The sequence below is a fragment of the Alligator sinensis genome, unplaced genomic scaffold, assembly GCF_000455745.1.
Source record: "Alligator sinensis unplaced genomic scaffold, ASM45574v1 scaffold74_1, whole genome shotgun sequence".
NCBI classification, from domain to species: Eukaryota; Metazoa; Chordata; order Crocodylia; family Alligatoridae; genus Alligator; species Alligator sinensis.
In genome coordinates, this window is record NW_005843101.1 from 134,158 (window position 1) to 148,347 (window position 14,190).

At 41.3% G+C, this 14,190-nt stretch overlaps 1 protein-coding gene across 1 annotated transcript in view; it reads right to left on the reverse strand.

Moving 5' to 3' along the window:
• LOC102378258 (stabilin-2) overlaps positions 1 to 14,190 on the reverse strand; it is a 140,802-nt gene that overhangs the window by 47,015 nt on the left and 79,597 nt on the right. The window contains 8 exon segments of the mRNA XM_025193798.1: positions 1,866 to 1,939; positions 2,561 to 2,686; positions 4,462 to 4,538; positions 5,401 to 5,446; positions 8,237 to 8,332; positions 10,597 to 10,792; positions 11,335 to 11,430; positions 13,904 to 13,957. Coding sequence (XP_025049583.1) covers positions 1,866 to 1,939; positions 2,561 to 2,686; positions 4,462 to 4,538; positions 5,401 to 5,446; positions 8,237 to 8,332; positions 10,597 to 10,792; positions 11,335 to 11,430; positions 13,904 to 13,957 — 765 coding nt within the window.

Below are 14,190 nucleotides of genomic sequence, written 5' to 3' on the forward strand. Positions count from 1 at the left end.
GGCAGTTTATTTAGTGTACTGAGATTTTAAATATACCTTAATAAATGACCTGACTCTTTGGGGATACAAGTTTCATAGATTCATAGGTCAGAAGGGACCTCAACAGATCATCGAGTACGCCCCCCTGCCAGTGGAAGGAAAAAGTGCTGGGGTCACATGACCCCAGCCAGATGCCTATCCAGCCTTCTCTTAAAGACCCCCAAGGTAGGGGAGAGCACCACCTCCCTTGGAAGCCCATTCCAAATTTTGGCCATCCGTATCGTGAAGAAGTTTTTCCTGATATCTAGCCTAAGTCTGCTCTCTGTCAGTTTGTGACCATTGTTCCTTGTTACCCCAAGAGGTGCCCTAGTGAACAGAGCATCTCATGATCACCCTTCCTGGACTCCCATCTTGCCAATACTCTTATCCCACAGTGTATCATTGACTAGACTCCTAAACATGCTGAAGTTAGCCAAGTTGTAGCCGTATTGATGTACAGGCAAAAGGAGTCAGAACTCATGAAAGAGGTGATATCTTTTATTAGACCAACTAGATATTTGCAAAAAAAAATTCATTATTTGCAAGCTTTTGGGCACACTTAGAGAATGCAAAGATTGTACAATTTCTCCTAGGTAGAAATGAATACAAATGAGAAATGAGTATTAATAAAATATGAATTTTCATTTCCACCTAGGAGAAATTTTGCAACCTTTGCAGTCTCTATGCCTGAAGAAGGGTGTGTGTGCCTGAAAGCTTGCAAATAAAGATTTTTTTTTTTTTGCAAATATCTAGTTGGTCTAATAAAAGATATCACCTGTACTACAAGTTCTGTTTCCTAATTCTTTGGGGAAGCACAGGCAAGTCAGGTTTAGAATTAATCCTCTGCTTGTAGGCTTTTACAGAAGATAGAAGTATCAAACATATTACACTAGATGGGTCAACTATGGGGCTTCCTAGGAAGAAGCATAGCAACTGCTGGGCTGCCGTGACCCCTTCAGTCTAGATGGGTGGTTTCAGGCCCCCCACTATGAGCTGTCCCATGCATAAGAGTTGAGATGAAGGAGTAAGTGATCTGTGCTAGCAAAAGGACTGATACAGATAATTTCCCTCCTAGAGGAAATGGGAAGCATGAACCTGACTATGACTCACATTCATTGTCTTTTTTTGCCCTGCTCCTAGGGAACACACTTCTATATTTTCCTTTTATGCAGGCTGGATTATACAGTTACAGTTTGGTCCAGAGTTACTGAAGCATGTCTGAAGTACTAAACTAGAAACACAGTAATAAGTAATTCAATTATACAGTTAAACTTACTTTCATGAATCAGTGGCAATTACAAGTGTCAATAAGTAGAACTGTAGTATTATTAGTTAATAATTTGTTGTAAACATGTTGTACTTACAATCATTGAATTATAATGTCTAACTGATAAACACTGCTAGCTTCAATGACATTTGAATGGCTGTAGCTACCATTGCTCTGATTTCAGTAAGGACAGAGCCATAGTGGTTGATATTTGCATCAGAGATGCTAATTGTGCTAATGGAAGTTTTTCCTCAGGGCTTCTAGCTCTGTTTTCAGATGAAAACTGCTAAAAAATATAGATTAATCGAGACTCTCCTCCAAATTACATTTCCTGTCAATTTTTTTTTAGCTTTATTTTTAGCTTTCTCCACATTTTTTTAGGTTTCAACGAGAAAATGAAAATTATTGAGGAAAGCAGACACTTCCCACAAGCTACTTTGTCATACCAAAAATCCAGCATCTGAAAATAATAATAATAATAATAATAATAATAATAAAAAAATCAGATAGAATTTTTTCATTAGTTCTAACTGGAAATGGTCAAAGTAATCTTATATGACTGCCCTGACATATTACTTACCTGGTTTGGTCCAGTTTGTGTGCATTCTGCATTTTTATCACATCCACCATTGTTCTTCAAGCAGGGGTTGATTTCTTTATATATCAAAAATAACCAGAAAGAACTGAATGATTTATACAGTCTCACTTAATGGTCTGTGTAAAGTAAAGTATACTAGGATTGTGGATTTGAGATAAATATGATTCTTTTTGCTTAATATGCACCTTATAATTTTTTTCAACTTTCTTGGCAAGGACTGTAATTATTCAGACAATACTGCTCATAGAATGGTTTTCTGTGAGGTTTAATATGGTAAGTCTTTTTATTCATGCTTGAATGGGTTAAGGAACCATAATCCACAACAAAATGCCCACTGAAGTCAATGGAAGCTTTTGACTTCAATAAGCTTAGCATTAGGATCCCCAAATAGTTATTTTTGTTGGGATTCAGATCTCTGGTATCTTCACAGTTATTAATGCAGAAGCATTGTTAGTTATGGTGAGTCTTGCATTTTGCATTTCCGTGGATATGATTTTCTTTTAAAAGTCTTTTGCATTTTGCTTCAAAGCAAAAGGTGCAGAGAGCGGTATCTCTTTAGGGATCCCTGGCTTCCCTTATGCTAAAGGGTATTAATATATACGGGATATGCATTTTATAGACATGCCAGTACTACCTCTCCAGATTATGACAGGACCACCGACACAGTTTGCACTTACCCAGGCAGACTATTCCATCCCCAGTGTATCCGGTTTTACAAACGCACACTCTGTTCCCAGGGGTGGTTCTTCTACATTCTGCTTTGACAGAACACCCACCATTACCAGTTTCACATGCATCAATAGCTGCATCACAGGGGAGACAGAAAACCTTAATGCATTTGGTTTGTTTATTTTTCATTTGAAATAACTCTAAATACAAATAGATTCATTGACATTTCATAAACAAACCTTTCTGATCTAAGAGTTCACAGAAACAATTTGCATTGTCCAATTTATTTCTTAATGATTACAATGGGAAAAGGAAAAAGTGAATTTCTAATGTGGGTATCATTTGTTCTTCCAAAATTCCTCTCTCTTATTGCTACATGTGACAAAGAAAAATAAATGAGAAGGCTTTCACGATTTTCATGGGAACATAGGGATTCTCCTAAGTTTTCTATAGTTTGCTCCTTACCTCTACACTTAAACAATCTTGCTTTGCAGGATGTCTGGATGAGTGTCCAGTCCTTGAGCTTCCCCAAGGTGGATGCATGTGTCTGTAGCGCAGAGCGCTTTGCCCCTACCAGCCTAGTAAGTCAGAGATTGAACCTCTGGAATCAGAATTCCAGCCTCTAGTTTGACAGAGGTGAGCATTTCCTTTTGGGCCAATGGGCTTTTCTGATAAAAACAGAAGTCCTGCAGTATTCAATTCACGCTAAAAAATGCTGTCACAGCACTGGTGTCAGATGTCGTATTTTCAGCCATTACAGTCGAATACGATATTTTTAATATGGACAGTCCTATCACATCACTCAGCCGTCTTCTAGGAAGAAGTCCCATTGACACAAAGTCAAAATGGCATAAATACACGGGTGGCAGTACATTTAGGCTGTGTAGTACTTTGACTATTCAGATGGAAATTCTTGCCATTTTCTCAATTCCAGAAAATGCTGGGCCCCTGATAGTGACCTGGGCTGGGCTGGGCTCCGCTGAGATAGGTGTGTAGGGATGCAGAAACCTGATGCCCATGGCCCCAAAGAGCTCTTCTGGAAGCTTGAATGGCCATAATGCGGAGGCATTTTGGCTCATAATCCTTTCTGCTCAGGAATATTTCAACACCAGAAACCAAGAAGGGTTGGCATAGAGCCACTATGTCAGCTCTGCACCACCAAGGGCTCCCCTTATACACGGAGAAGTTCTAGGTAGCAGATTAAACTGGCTCTCGGATTTCTGCCACTAGGATATAGCAAATATCCCTCCACAATACAGGTGCCAGAATCTTGACTTCGGATACTGCTCCCTATTATGGTGAGACAAACACTCCCTTGTTCTCCAGGGCACTATTTTAATCAGATAAGGATTAGGAAAGGCAACTATCACATTAATTACATGTACCGTAGCAGGAAACAATCTAGGTCATAAATCTGGACATGTCAATTTTTCAAAAGAACACCTGGGATTAACCACAGTTGCCTCTTTCTTAAATTCTCCATTAAGTAGTTTTATTTTAGCATCTGAAAATGTGCATCCATTCAGAAAACAGACTAACTGCAGAACTGACTGAAAGTGCTATTGTACCCCAAATCAGCCTATATTCAACAGGCTTTGTCTGAAACAGAGAACAGACACAAACCAGATTTTGTCACTCCCAAACTAACCCAGCTCCAGTTGTGCACAATATGTTCCTTATTCCCCATTCTTCCCTTTTAGCCACACTCTACCACATCTCAAAGATTTGTCCTTTGCTTTTGTGAATCCGCACCTGTTGCCATCTATTCATTTTGAGTAAACTGGCAGCAATCCTGTTTTCAATTCATGTATATAGAAACATGCATCTCTCGCCAGCACTTCTGTTTCACAGTGAACATCAAGTACTTCAAGCACATTCTTTTAAAAGGTAGAAAACAAAATCTACTTGCCTGTACAGTATGTTCCATTCCCCTTAAACCCAGCTGCACACTTGCAATATGCACTACTATTAGACTGGAGAAAACAGCTAGAATAGTGAAAAAAAAAAGTGCTACATCAAAAATAATCACTTCCTCTGTATTTTCATCATTCTTCCACTACATCTTTCTAAATGTGATGCTCATAAAACCGAATGGACAAGCAGCTTTGAAATATGACACTGTTATTACAATGCTGTTAATTAAAATGAAGGAATGTCAAAATTTCACAGTGACTTTATTACACACTCTAATTTTAAGCATCCAAGTGTCTGCTCTAGCCCTGCAGACATCCTTGCCATCTATAAATCTAGCAATTGCATGTCTGTTTTCTCATGACTTGTGCAAAAGTGTAATTTTTTGAATGCAAACCTTGTTTTTTTGCAGTCTAGAAATTTAGGGGCCCAAAGTTGGGCATCAAAACATTTAATGGCCTCAAATTAAAGACTGTTTTTGTAAATCTGGCTGATACAGCTAAAAGAACACCTGTTATGAGCTACAAAGAACAGATAGAGCAAAAGTCTGCATTCAGCAGATTACAGGGCTGCCCAGGACTGAGTCCTGCTTTTTTAAACATACATAGAACCGCTTTGTGCTGATCTGAGAGTATAATTTTGAACAGCAGTTGGGATAAATATTTAAATGAAGTGGTCAGTGGAAAATAAAATCAGATCACTGAAAGATTTTGAGGTCTTCTCTCTTCCTGTTTTCCTGGCCTTCAGTCTGTACACATGGAACGATCTTTCAAAATATCTTTCCTTACTCTCTAAAAACCTCAGATGTCCTGACCAGTGTTCTCTTGTGCGTATGGTGACTGACTGGGTTCACTTCAGTAAGTGCTTAGTTCAGGGGCAGCCATTTCCCTTAAAATTTTATTTGTCCCTCCCCTACATGGCTGGATTTTATACGTACTTTGCACTGGTATGACATGTTCTGTTACACGCATCATCTTTGATTTCTGAAAGAGAGAAACCACATAGACTTTTACAGCTTTGCAAGTCAACATTCTAAAATGATAAATCCCTTTACCACTCTTGTTTATTTCAAATACTCTCACTTTCCTCCAGAGGCCTACAGTTTTACATTTATCTCGCAAGAAATCTGATAGAAGCCACTGGGATTTACTTGTGGTTTAAGATACTCTTCATTGGGTGCAGCTACACAAGATGTTTACTGTGGAATTGCCTGACTAGCTCCATAGTAAATGTCTCGCATCTACACATGCAGGGCTATTAGGCTGCAGGAAACTAATAAACTCCACAGCAGGATAGTACTTGTAAATACAAGAACTATCCTACTGTGGACTTATTTACTGTGCAGCAACACACGTGTAGATGCTGACCTGGGTGTAAATTGTGTCTGGTCAGCCCAGCCAGAAGAGGGCCACAGTCCTGCCTGCTGCCTAGACATATAGCTCAGCAGCTGCAGGAGCCTCATGGCTCAGTAAGCTCTGCTGCCACCTGACACATGCACCTGCTGCCTGGTCCTGGCCCTCCATGCCCCTTGCCAGCCTGGGGCTGCCTCCTGGACCCTGGGCCACACTGCCACTGCCAGCTGGAGCCTAAGGCTGGCCCCTGTGCCTTCTGCCAGCCCAAACTGTCACCTGGGCAGCTGTGTCTGGAGCCTGATGCTCCCCCTGGCTGCTGCAGGGATCAGAACAGGGCAGGAACAACTCTGGCCTAAATTGCTCCTTCCAGTTCAATTTGCTTTTGTCCTGGATGCACGTGTAGATGCTGTACCTAGGAACAGTTTAATGCATTGCAAAATGCTCCACAGTTTATTTAGTTCTATTAACTGTATGTGTAGACATGCCCACTGGGAATCAAATGGCAGTATTCAGCCTTCTGTTCAGAAAAATCCATCCCTGTATACTGGGATACCTGTCCTAAGCACCACTTAAACCATATTTGGGGGCATTAGGTGGCCTGTAATTGGTGCACTGGCCTTGTGCTGGCATTTTACCTATTTTTTAAAAATGGGAGAAAAGCACCCTTTTTAACCACTTAATAGTTATCAACAATATAAGATACATGAGTTAAAGGAATGAAAGAACCTCCAAGCAATTTAAATTATGGATTGTAATTATTACAAAAGTTATCTTCAACATTACCTACTGCTTGACTTATCCCCCATCAGACAGTTCTGTTAATCTAGTAAAAGGAAGGGAGCTGTACTATTTCTCTTCATTCTTTTATTCTGTAAAGCCTACTGAACAAGTATTGTGTTGCTGCATTAACTCACTGTACTGTACCTAATTTCATTTTCCTATTTTAAATCTTATCTAAAATCTTCTTGTTCTGCCCCTCTAGCAGCCTTGGATAGAATTCACAGTTCACAGCAAAGGAGCTAGGCATGACTGAAATGTCACTGAAAGATCCCAGAATAAATTTTAGTGAGAGTTCAGTGGTGCATGCATAGCCGCCTTGTGCTGGCTGATGCATAAGATGCATTTAATCTGTAGGGCATGTACTGGGTCATCAGTATTACACTACATAAAAAAATAGCAGATGAACAACACAACCCCCCTAAGCTGGGGCATCATCACTCAATCAGGGGTGGGGGGAAATTGCCTCTGAAAGAATGAGGCAAAATGCTATTGGTGTAAGTTATACAGATTTAAGGTTCATCTGTCCACATCGAGTCTGGGGTAGATGTTTGTTAAAGTGGCAAAGTGGTCATTACGTGCTCTTTTGTCATCTAGAAGTGAGCTGCTGTAATGACTGCCTCCTGTGGGAACTACCCCAGTATAGCTGCACATCAGTCCATTCCTGATCCTGGTTTACATTATAGAAGTATACAAATGGATGTAAATTACACTGGGGTATGTGTACAGACCCTTGGTGTACTGGTATTCTCACTTAGTTCGTACTGCATTTTCATGAGGGGCTACTAGCTACTGATTTTCTCTCTTGCATCTCCATACGTTGGTGAGCGACAGAACTTTTTGTGTTCCTCCGCAATATCTGCCTGGTCCTTTGGTATTAAAGATTCTATGTCATCTAACCTATTAATTTCATACAGCACCTATCCAGTCTAGACCGATATGTCTTACATTTGTGCTGCTGTTAAGCATGTAGACCTGCAGCCCAAAAAGAGTCACAGGGAGTTAATTACTCAAGTCCCATTGCAAGTCTATGCTTTTCCAAATCAATTTTCTGTTCTAAGCCATGAATTTATTCCCGATGACTTCTTGTTAACACTGGTGGTTAATTCCTTATATGTAAAACAGAAAGCAAAATAAGGATGTTTCCGACTGTGGCAGGCTGAGGGCCTTTTTATAGTGTTGAGAAGCTGCTTGTTCTAGGTGAGAACCTCAAGTACACATTACATTAAAACATACAAAAAACTAAAACTCTTGGTTCCAAAATGATACCTTTTATTAGACCAACTGGAAAATGGCACAAGATGGTAAAAAGTCCTCATAGGTAGGAAATAAACTTCATTTAGAGGGAGCTTATTTCCTATCTATGGGGACTTTTTACCATCTTGTACCATCTACACTTTTCCCAGAGCCTGATGAAGGGACTTTGATCCCGAAAGCTTGCAGAAAAGGACAATTTTCTTGCCATTTTCCAGTTGGTCTAATAAAAGGTATCATTTTGGAGCCAAGAGTTCTAGTTTTTTGTACGTCTTTTTGTCTCAGACCAACATGGCTACCAAGTACACCTCATTACATTAAGATGTATTTTCTTCTGGTTACTGCTCTAGATCCACTGAAAAATATGCTGACTTCTTCAGAGAAACTTACCACTGTTGCATCTCACACCTCTCCAGCCAACGTCACATTCACAAGTGCCATCGCCTTCAGTCCCACTGTTGCATTTCCCATGGACACAAGGGCATTCTAAGTGTGCAAATATGATTAAATCATTTAATCCAGTAATGCTCAACTCCCAGCCCATGGGCCAAACCCAGCCTACAGAGCCATGGCATGTGGCCTGCAGGGTTCTTTGGGAGTTGGGAAATTTGGTGGTGGGGGAACAGTGACAATTAAAACTGCTACCCTTACTTTGCTGCTGAATTCCCAAGCATGGCACAGCAAGTTAAAAGCCTCATATAGTCTAGACAGCAAGATAAAAGTCTAGACTGGGCTACGCAACCTCCTCTGCACAGTCAGATCAGGCCAGATTATCCCCCTTCCCCGTGTACATAGCCAAATTGAGGCTGGGACATGCTCCTTCTCCCTCCATGGCCAGATGGAGCCAGGCCATGCCCTGTCCCCCCACAAGGCCAGGTTGGGGCTGGGCCACACCCTATTTCCTCCCTTCTCCCCTCTCCTGCGTGGCTGGATGGGGCCTACTGTTGGGATCCAGCCTGCAGACAGACTAGGTACAGTCCATTTGGTCTGCAGGGCAAAAAGGTTGAGCACCATTGATTTAATCTATACAGTGAATAGAGTACAGGGACAATGGAAACATTAGAAGGATTTTCCAAATGTATTATATCCACATAGTCTTTGTTTTCTAATCTCTGGCTCCTTGTGCCCGCTATTAGCCAGGGCTGTGCTGGCTCAACATGCTGCAGTACTGGGCGTATGTTCAAACATGGTGCCCAGGAGCAATACACTCCAGTGTGATATGCGCCAGAGTTTATTGCTCTGTGCTAACTGCACATGTAGATATGCCTATTATGTATATTTCAAGGGTTGTATTGCTTTGCAGTAGGAACTTTTCAAAGACAAATGCACCTGGGGTATGTAACCTTTTTTTGTGCCTTTGAAAAAATCAACTCCTAAATTGGGGGTAAATTATTTAGATGAGTGTTTGCAATTGGTGTTTGTTTGCCACTTAGCAGAGAATAAATCTGAAAAATGAACTGAATAATTCTCAAGTTACTGCTTCCATACAGGACTTTTAACTGGAAATCATATTGGTGAGAGGTGAAAAGAGAAAAGCTTTTCCTGAGCCACTACATGAAGGTAGCGCATGTAGGTCATGCAGGCAGAGCTAATGAGCAGAGAATTGCTGTGAGAAGCATGGTAGAGGGCAAACACCTCTATTAGAAAAAGAGAAGAAGCAATTAAAATGCTGTGCATGAAACTGGCCCAGTATAATTGGGTAAAATGAGGCCTTTGAAAGATAGGAGTTTTGAGACTAGTTCCAGGGCTGCCCTGGTCAAAAGGTGAAAGTCCAGCTGTGCCAGGGAATGAGAGGCTGTCCTTCACTTGCCTGGGAAGCTAAAGGCAAGACATTTTAATTTTGAACTACACTCTGGGTGCGCCTATATGAGATTCTATGTTGCTATAGCAAGGAGCTACAGTGATGTCGCTCATTGCTATGGCGACTTAGCATTGGCACGCACAAACCATGAAGCAAGCAGTAGCAACAAGCTCCTGTGCAATAACTTGTTGCTACTGTGCAGTAGGGTCAGAAATGACCCATGCGGTGCTGGGACTGTGCAGTACTGGTGGTTACTGCTCAGTAACAACTGCCCAATCAGGCGCATGTGTAGATGTGCCCTCTGTGGTTTATACTTTTGCCCAGTCTTGTGATTTAACTTCTAGTCTTGTGATACGTGTTAATGGGAGTCTCAGCTTCCAATAATAATGGAAACACGTAAGAAACTAGCTCTCACAGCTGCAAACAGAAGCTTGAAAAAGTGACCCCAATACTTGTTTAAAATAAATAAATAAACAACCCTTTCAGAAAGGCAAATAAAAAGAGCCTTCAAAGTTAGTGGGTTTTGTTGTCATTGTTGTTTTTTAAATCTCCTAATTTTTAAACCAGTTAATGAGGTTTTGGGATCTGATTCATGATTTTGAATACTTGGGTTTGGCAATACTGGATATATTCTTTTCTTAACACCCTGTGACATTCTCTCTTCCTCAAGCTCCGTGCGCGCGCGCGCGTGTGTGTGTGTGTGTGTGTGTGTGTGTGAGAAAGCAAAATGATTGACCTTGTATAATTCTGGTGACTTGGTGGAATTACTTCTGACTGATACTAGTGCAGGTAAGAAGTTACTTAGCACCTACACTGAGGGTTGAGAGAGTTGAATCATTCAGCCACTAAATCTCAGACCAATGTCAGAGGCTTTTGGTTGGTTGACTTTTCTCTTACAGAACTTGCAAGATTTGGGAAGGTGCCCATGTAGTTTAGAAGCAGTAAGTACCTTGGTCACAGTTGCGGCCATATTTGCCTTCATTACAGGTCTCACATGCTGTTCCATTAAAACCCTCATCACATTTACACTCTCCTGTGCCATTAACACCATCCATGCATACGCCATTTCCAAAGCAGGCATTTCCAGCTTTTCCTGGACAGGGCTGGCATTGTGGACCAAAGAAACCTGCACAGCATCCTCTCGTCTGAAGGAGAAAGACAACATACCAAAGGGTGAAGCTGACGCTTTTAAGTCACTTCCCAGTGACTTACGTGCAGGGAGCTGTGCAAAGCCACAGCATCCCAAGGGAGGGTGCTATGAAAGCTCAGTTTCTGTGCATTGAGGGTGGGGAGGAACGCAATGGGGAGTAGTCAACTTTCCCTCTCTTACCTTTTCAGTGCTTGTAGTGTAGGGACTACTACTGAGAAGATTCAAACTCCTCCTTCAGTTTAAGCCTAAGGATATTACCTAATCTCAATTTCCAGCCCTTGCCCTGGACTATTCCTAACTGCTGACATCTTGTAATTGTCAGCAGCTTCTTAAACTTCTGACCAAGCACTGTGACCAGGACCTCTTTCAGTAGTGAGGCCTACTGAGAGAGTTAATAAACTGTACGGCCGGGGCTATCTTTTTGTTCTGTGTTTGTTCTGTGTTCTTAGTACAATGGGGTCCTGGACCATGGCTGTGCCTCTAGGATGCAATCATGATACATATGCTAAAAAAAGACATTAGTTAGGGAATACTCACAATGACAGTCTTCATGCATGTGGCCTGACATCCAATGTGACTGGATAACCTTCCCCTATAGTATTCAGTATAGATGCAATATTTCTTCTCTCCTACCTGTTTAAAAGATAACTGCATCAGGACTCAGTGTCATATAAACAGGTTTTAATCCATACAAACTGGTTATTACCATAATGAGTCAATTTAACCCAATGTCCCTGAGCAAAATGTTTCAATTTAAAAGTAGTCATCCTTGGTCAAAATTTGAACTGGAAATATTTCTAGGTTTGAACATTATAATTTTTTCAGTTCAATTGCTTTTATTTTCCACTGCATTTCTATGCTTTTCCATTCTGTGTGGACAAGAAAATATCAAAACACTGTTTTGATGGCTGTTCTTGTATTTTGTTAGGTCTGGACATAATTAGGAAATGCCATATATCTTGGGAAAGCCTTTTCTTCTAAGATTTCCTGCCTGACTGTATAGTTGCAAGAGGTTAGATAAACAACTCATGGCATGAGGTTTTATTAGAATAAAAATGCCAAAGTTCTAGATTTTTGTCCATCATTACTTTTGTAAGGATGTGCTAGTCTCTTATACTAATAATGTGCAGAGAAATTTACAGACGTGAAGTCATGTTTGTAATCTCATTACAGACACACATTTTCAGTCTTAGAAGAATATAGCAAAATCTATTCATATTCATTCTAGATTTTTATTTCAATCCAGCTTTAACTTAATCTGAAATGGAAATCTACCCATAAAGAAATCTACCCATAAAGGAAAATCCAGGGATGACAAAACTCCTAAACTCAAATCCTGTTCCACCTCTATGATGTCAAAATTACATTTACTTGTCTTTTAGGTATCTAAGTCACTAAGTGAAATCCTATTTCCCTCTGTGCAGCAGTCACAAAACTGCTAAGATACTGAGACTCCTTGCAAATTTGCCTTTTGGCCTGAAGATTTCCAGGGCTAGGGACACACATTACACATAAACCAGTTTAAGTGATCAGAAACTGGTTTAAACCTGTAACATAACAGATGTTCAGTGTACATAAACCAGTTTGCAAATGGCTGAAACAGGTTTGAGATAAACCTGGTTGAATGTGGTATCAGAGTGAACTGATCTGGCTCAAGCTGGTTTATGCAATGTTCGTCCCAGCCCCCTTGCTGGTTTAAGATAAACCAGACATCTTCAGCATGCTCTCTGGACTGGGTGGGACTCTCTGCTCCACATCAGGGCTGGCCCGCCCCTCTGTGTCTGCCTGGCTTCTCCATGCTAAACAGGGATTATTCCCCCTCCACGCCTCTGCTTTAGCAGACAGTTTTGGATTAACTAGCAGATCACATGCTGGCTACAGTCCATGCTGTGGGAGAGACAAAGGCAGACAGGCTTTTTGGAGCTAATCAACAGGTATCTTAATATCTTTCCTTGGAAACCTTTGAGAAGAGCTGTTTGCTTCCCTCCCTCCCCATCACCACTCTCTGCTCAGCACAGATACCCCCCTCCCCTCTGCCTTTGCTGAGCTGTCTGTATATTAGCCAGCAGACCACATGCTGGGTGTGTGCTGAATCAATAGATAGCTGGTAATGTCTCTGTATTGTTTTCTTAATGGGGCAATAAATACTGAGATAAGGGTGATAAACACTGTTATCAGCTCCCCCCTTCCCCCAGCTTGCTTGCCTCTCAGTTTGCTGCAGACAGTATACAGAAGTAGAGAGGGAGAGTGAAAAGCTCTGTATCATTAACAGATGCATGCGCCCTTCCTCCCCCCCCCCCCCCCCCCTTTCCCCCCCGGGGCCCCCTGCCACAACATTCAGTACGTTTTTTCTTTTTCCCCCCCGCGCCATTTGCCTCTGAGTGCTAGCCCAGGGCTGCAGTCTGGCAACACTCCCACCCCTTGAGCAGTGAGCAAGCTCTGCATTTTGCTTTAACAGTCTTTGGATAAAATGTAAAAACAGCATTGGGAGCTGGGGACTCTCCTGGAGAAGCACCTCTCTCTAGTCTCTAGTTCAGATTCAGAACAATGAGCCTCCCCTGGAGGCGCCATTTGCCTCTGAGTGCTAGCCCAGGGCTGCAGTCTGGCAACACTCCCACCCCTTGAGCAGTGAGCAAGCTCTGCATTTTGCTTTAACAGTCTTTGGATAAAATGTAAAAACAGCATTGGGAGCTGGGGACTCTCCTGGAGAAGCACCTCTCTCTAGTCTCTAGTTCAGATTCAGAACAATGAGCCTCCCCTGGAGTTACGCACCACTTACTCCTGTTGTGCTCTTTCTGAGCTTTTTGCAACTGAAGAAATGTTTTATTAGCATTCTATAGTAAAAAAACATGGGTGAAAACTAAGAGCTACCATTTTCCCAGGGGTGTTTTGAGTCTAACCAGGTTGAGAACCACTGGTCTAAATCATTTAAAAGAAAGGGACAGGCCACATAATTGATATAATTCTACTCAAATTAATATATACTTATACCAAGGATAAACTGAGCCCATTAAATCTTTATCTGTCTGAAAATTATATAAACAATGTATGCTTTGGTTTCACTATGAAATTAATTGATTACTAACATTAATTGTAAAATACTTACTGCTTTAGTTCCAGGAGGGCAGCGAAATTTAAACAAACATGTGCTACACTTTTCCTTAAGAAACACAAAGGACACATGGTTAATGAAGAAAGAATACATGGGTACATGCATGATTTATGACCTGCAGATATCATCAAGCTGTTTCTTAATCTAGCCCTCAGAGGAGCTAGGGGACATGAAACAGGGAGAGGTAACCCCTTTATTATTCTGAACATTCAAGATTACCATTGGAACTGGACTTTCCAGGAAGGAAGTCCTATACACTGCAGGAGTTCATAACCTTCAGC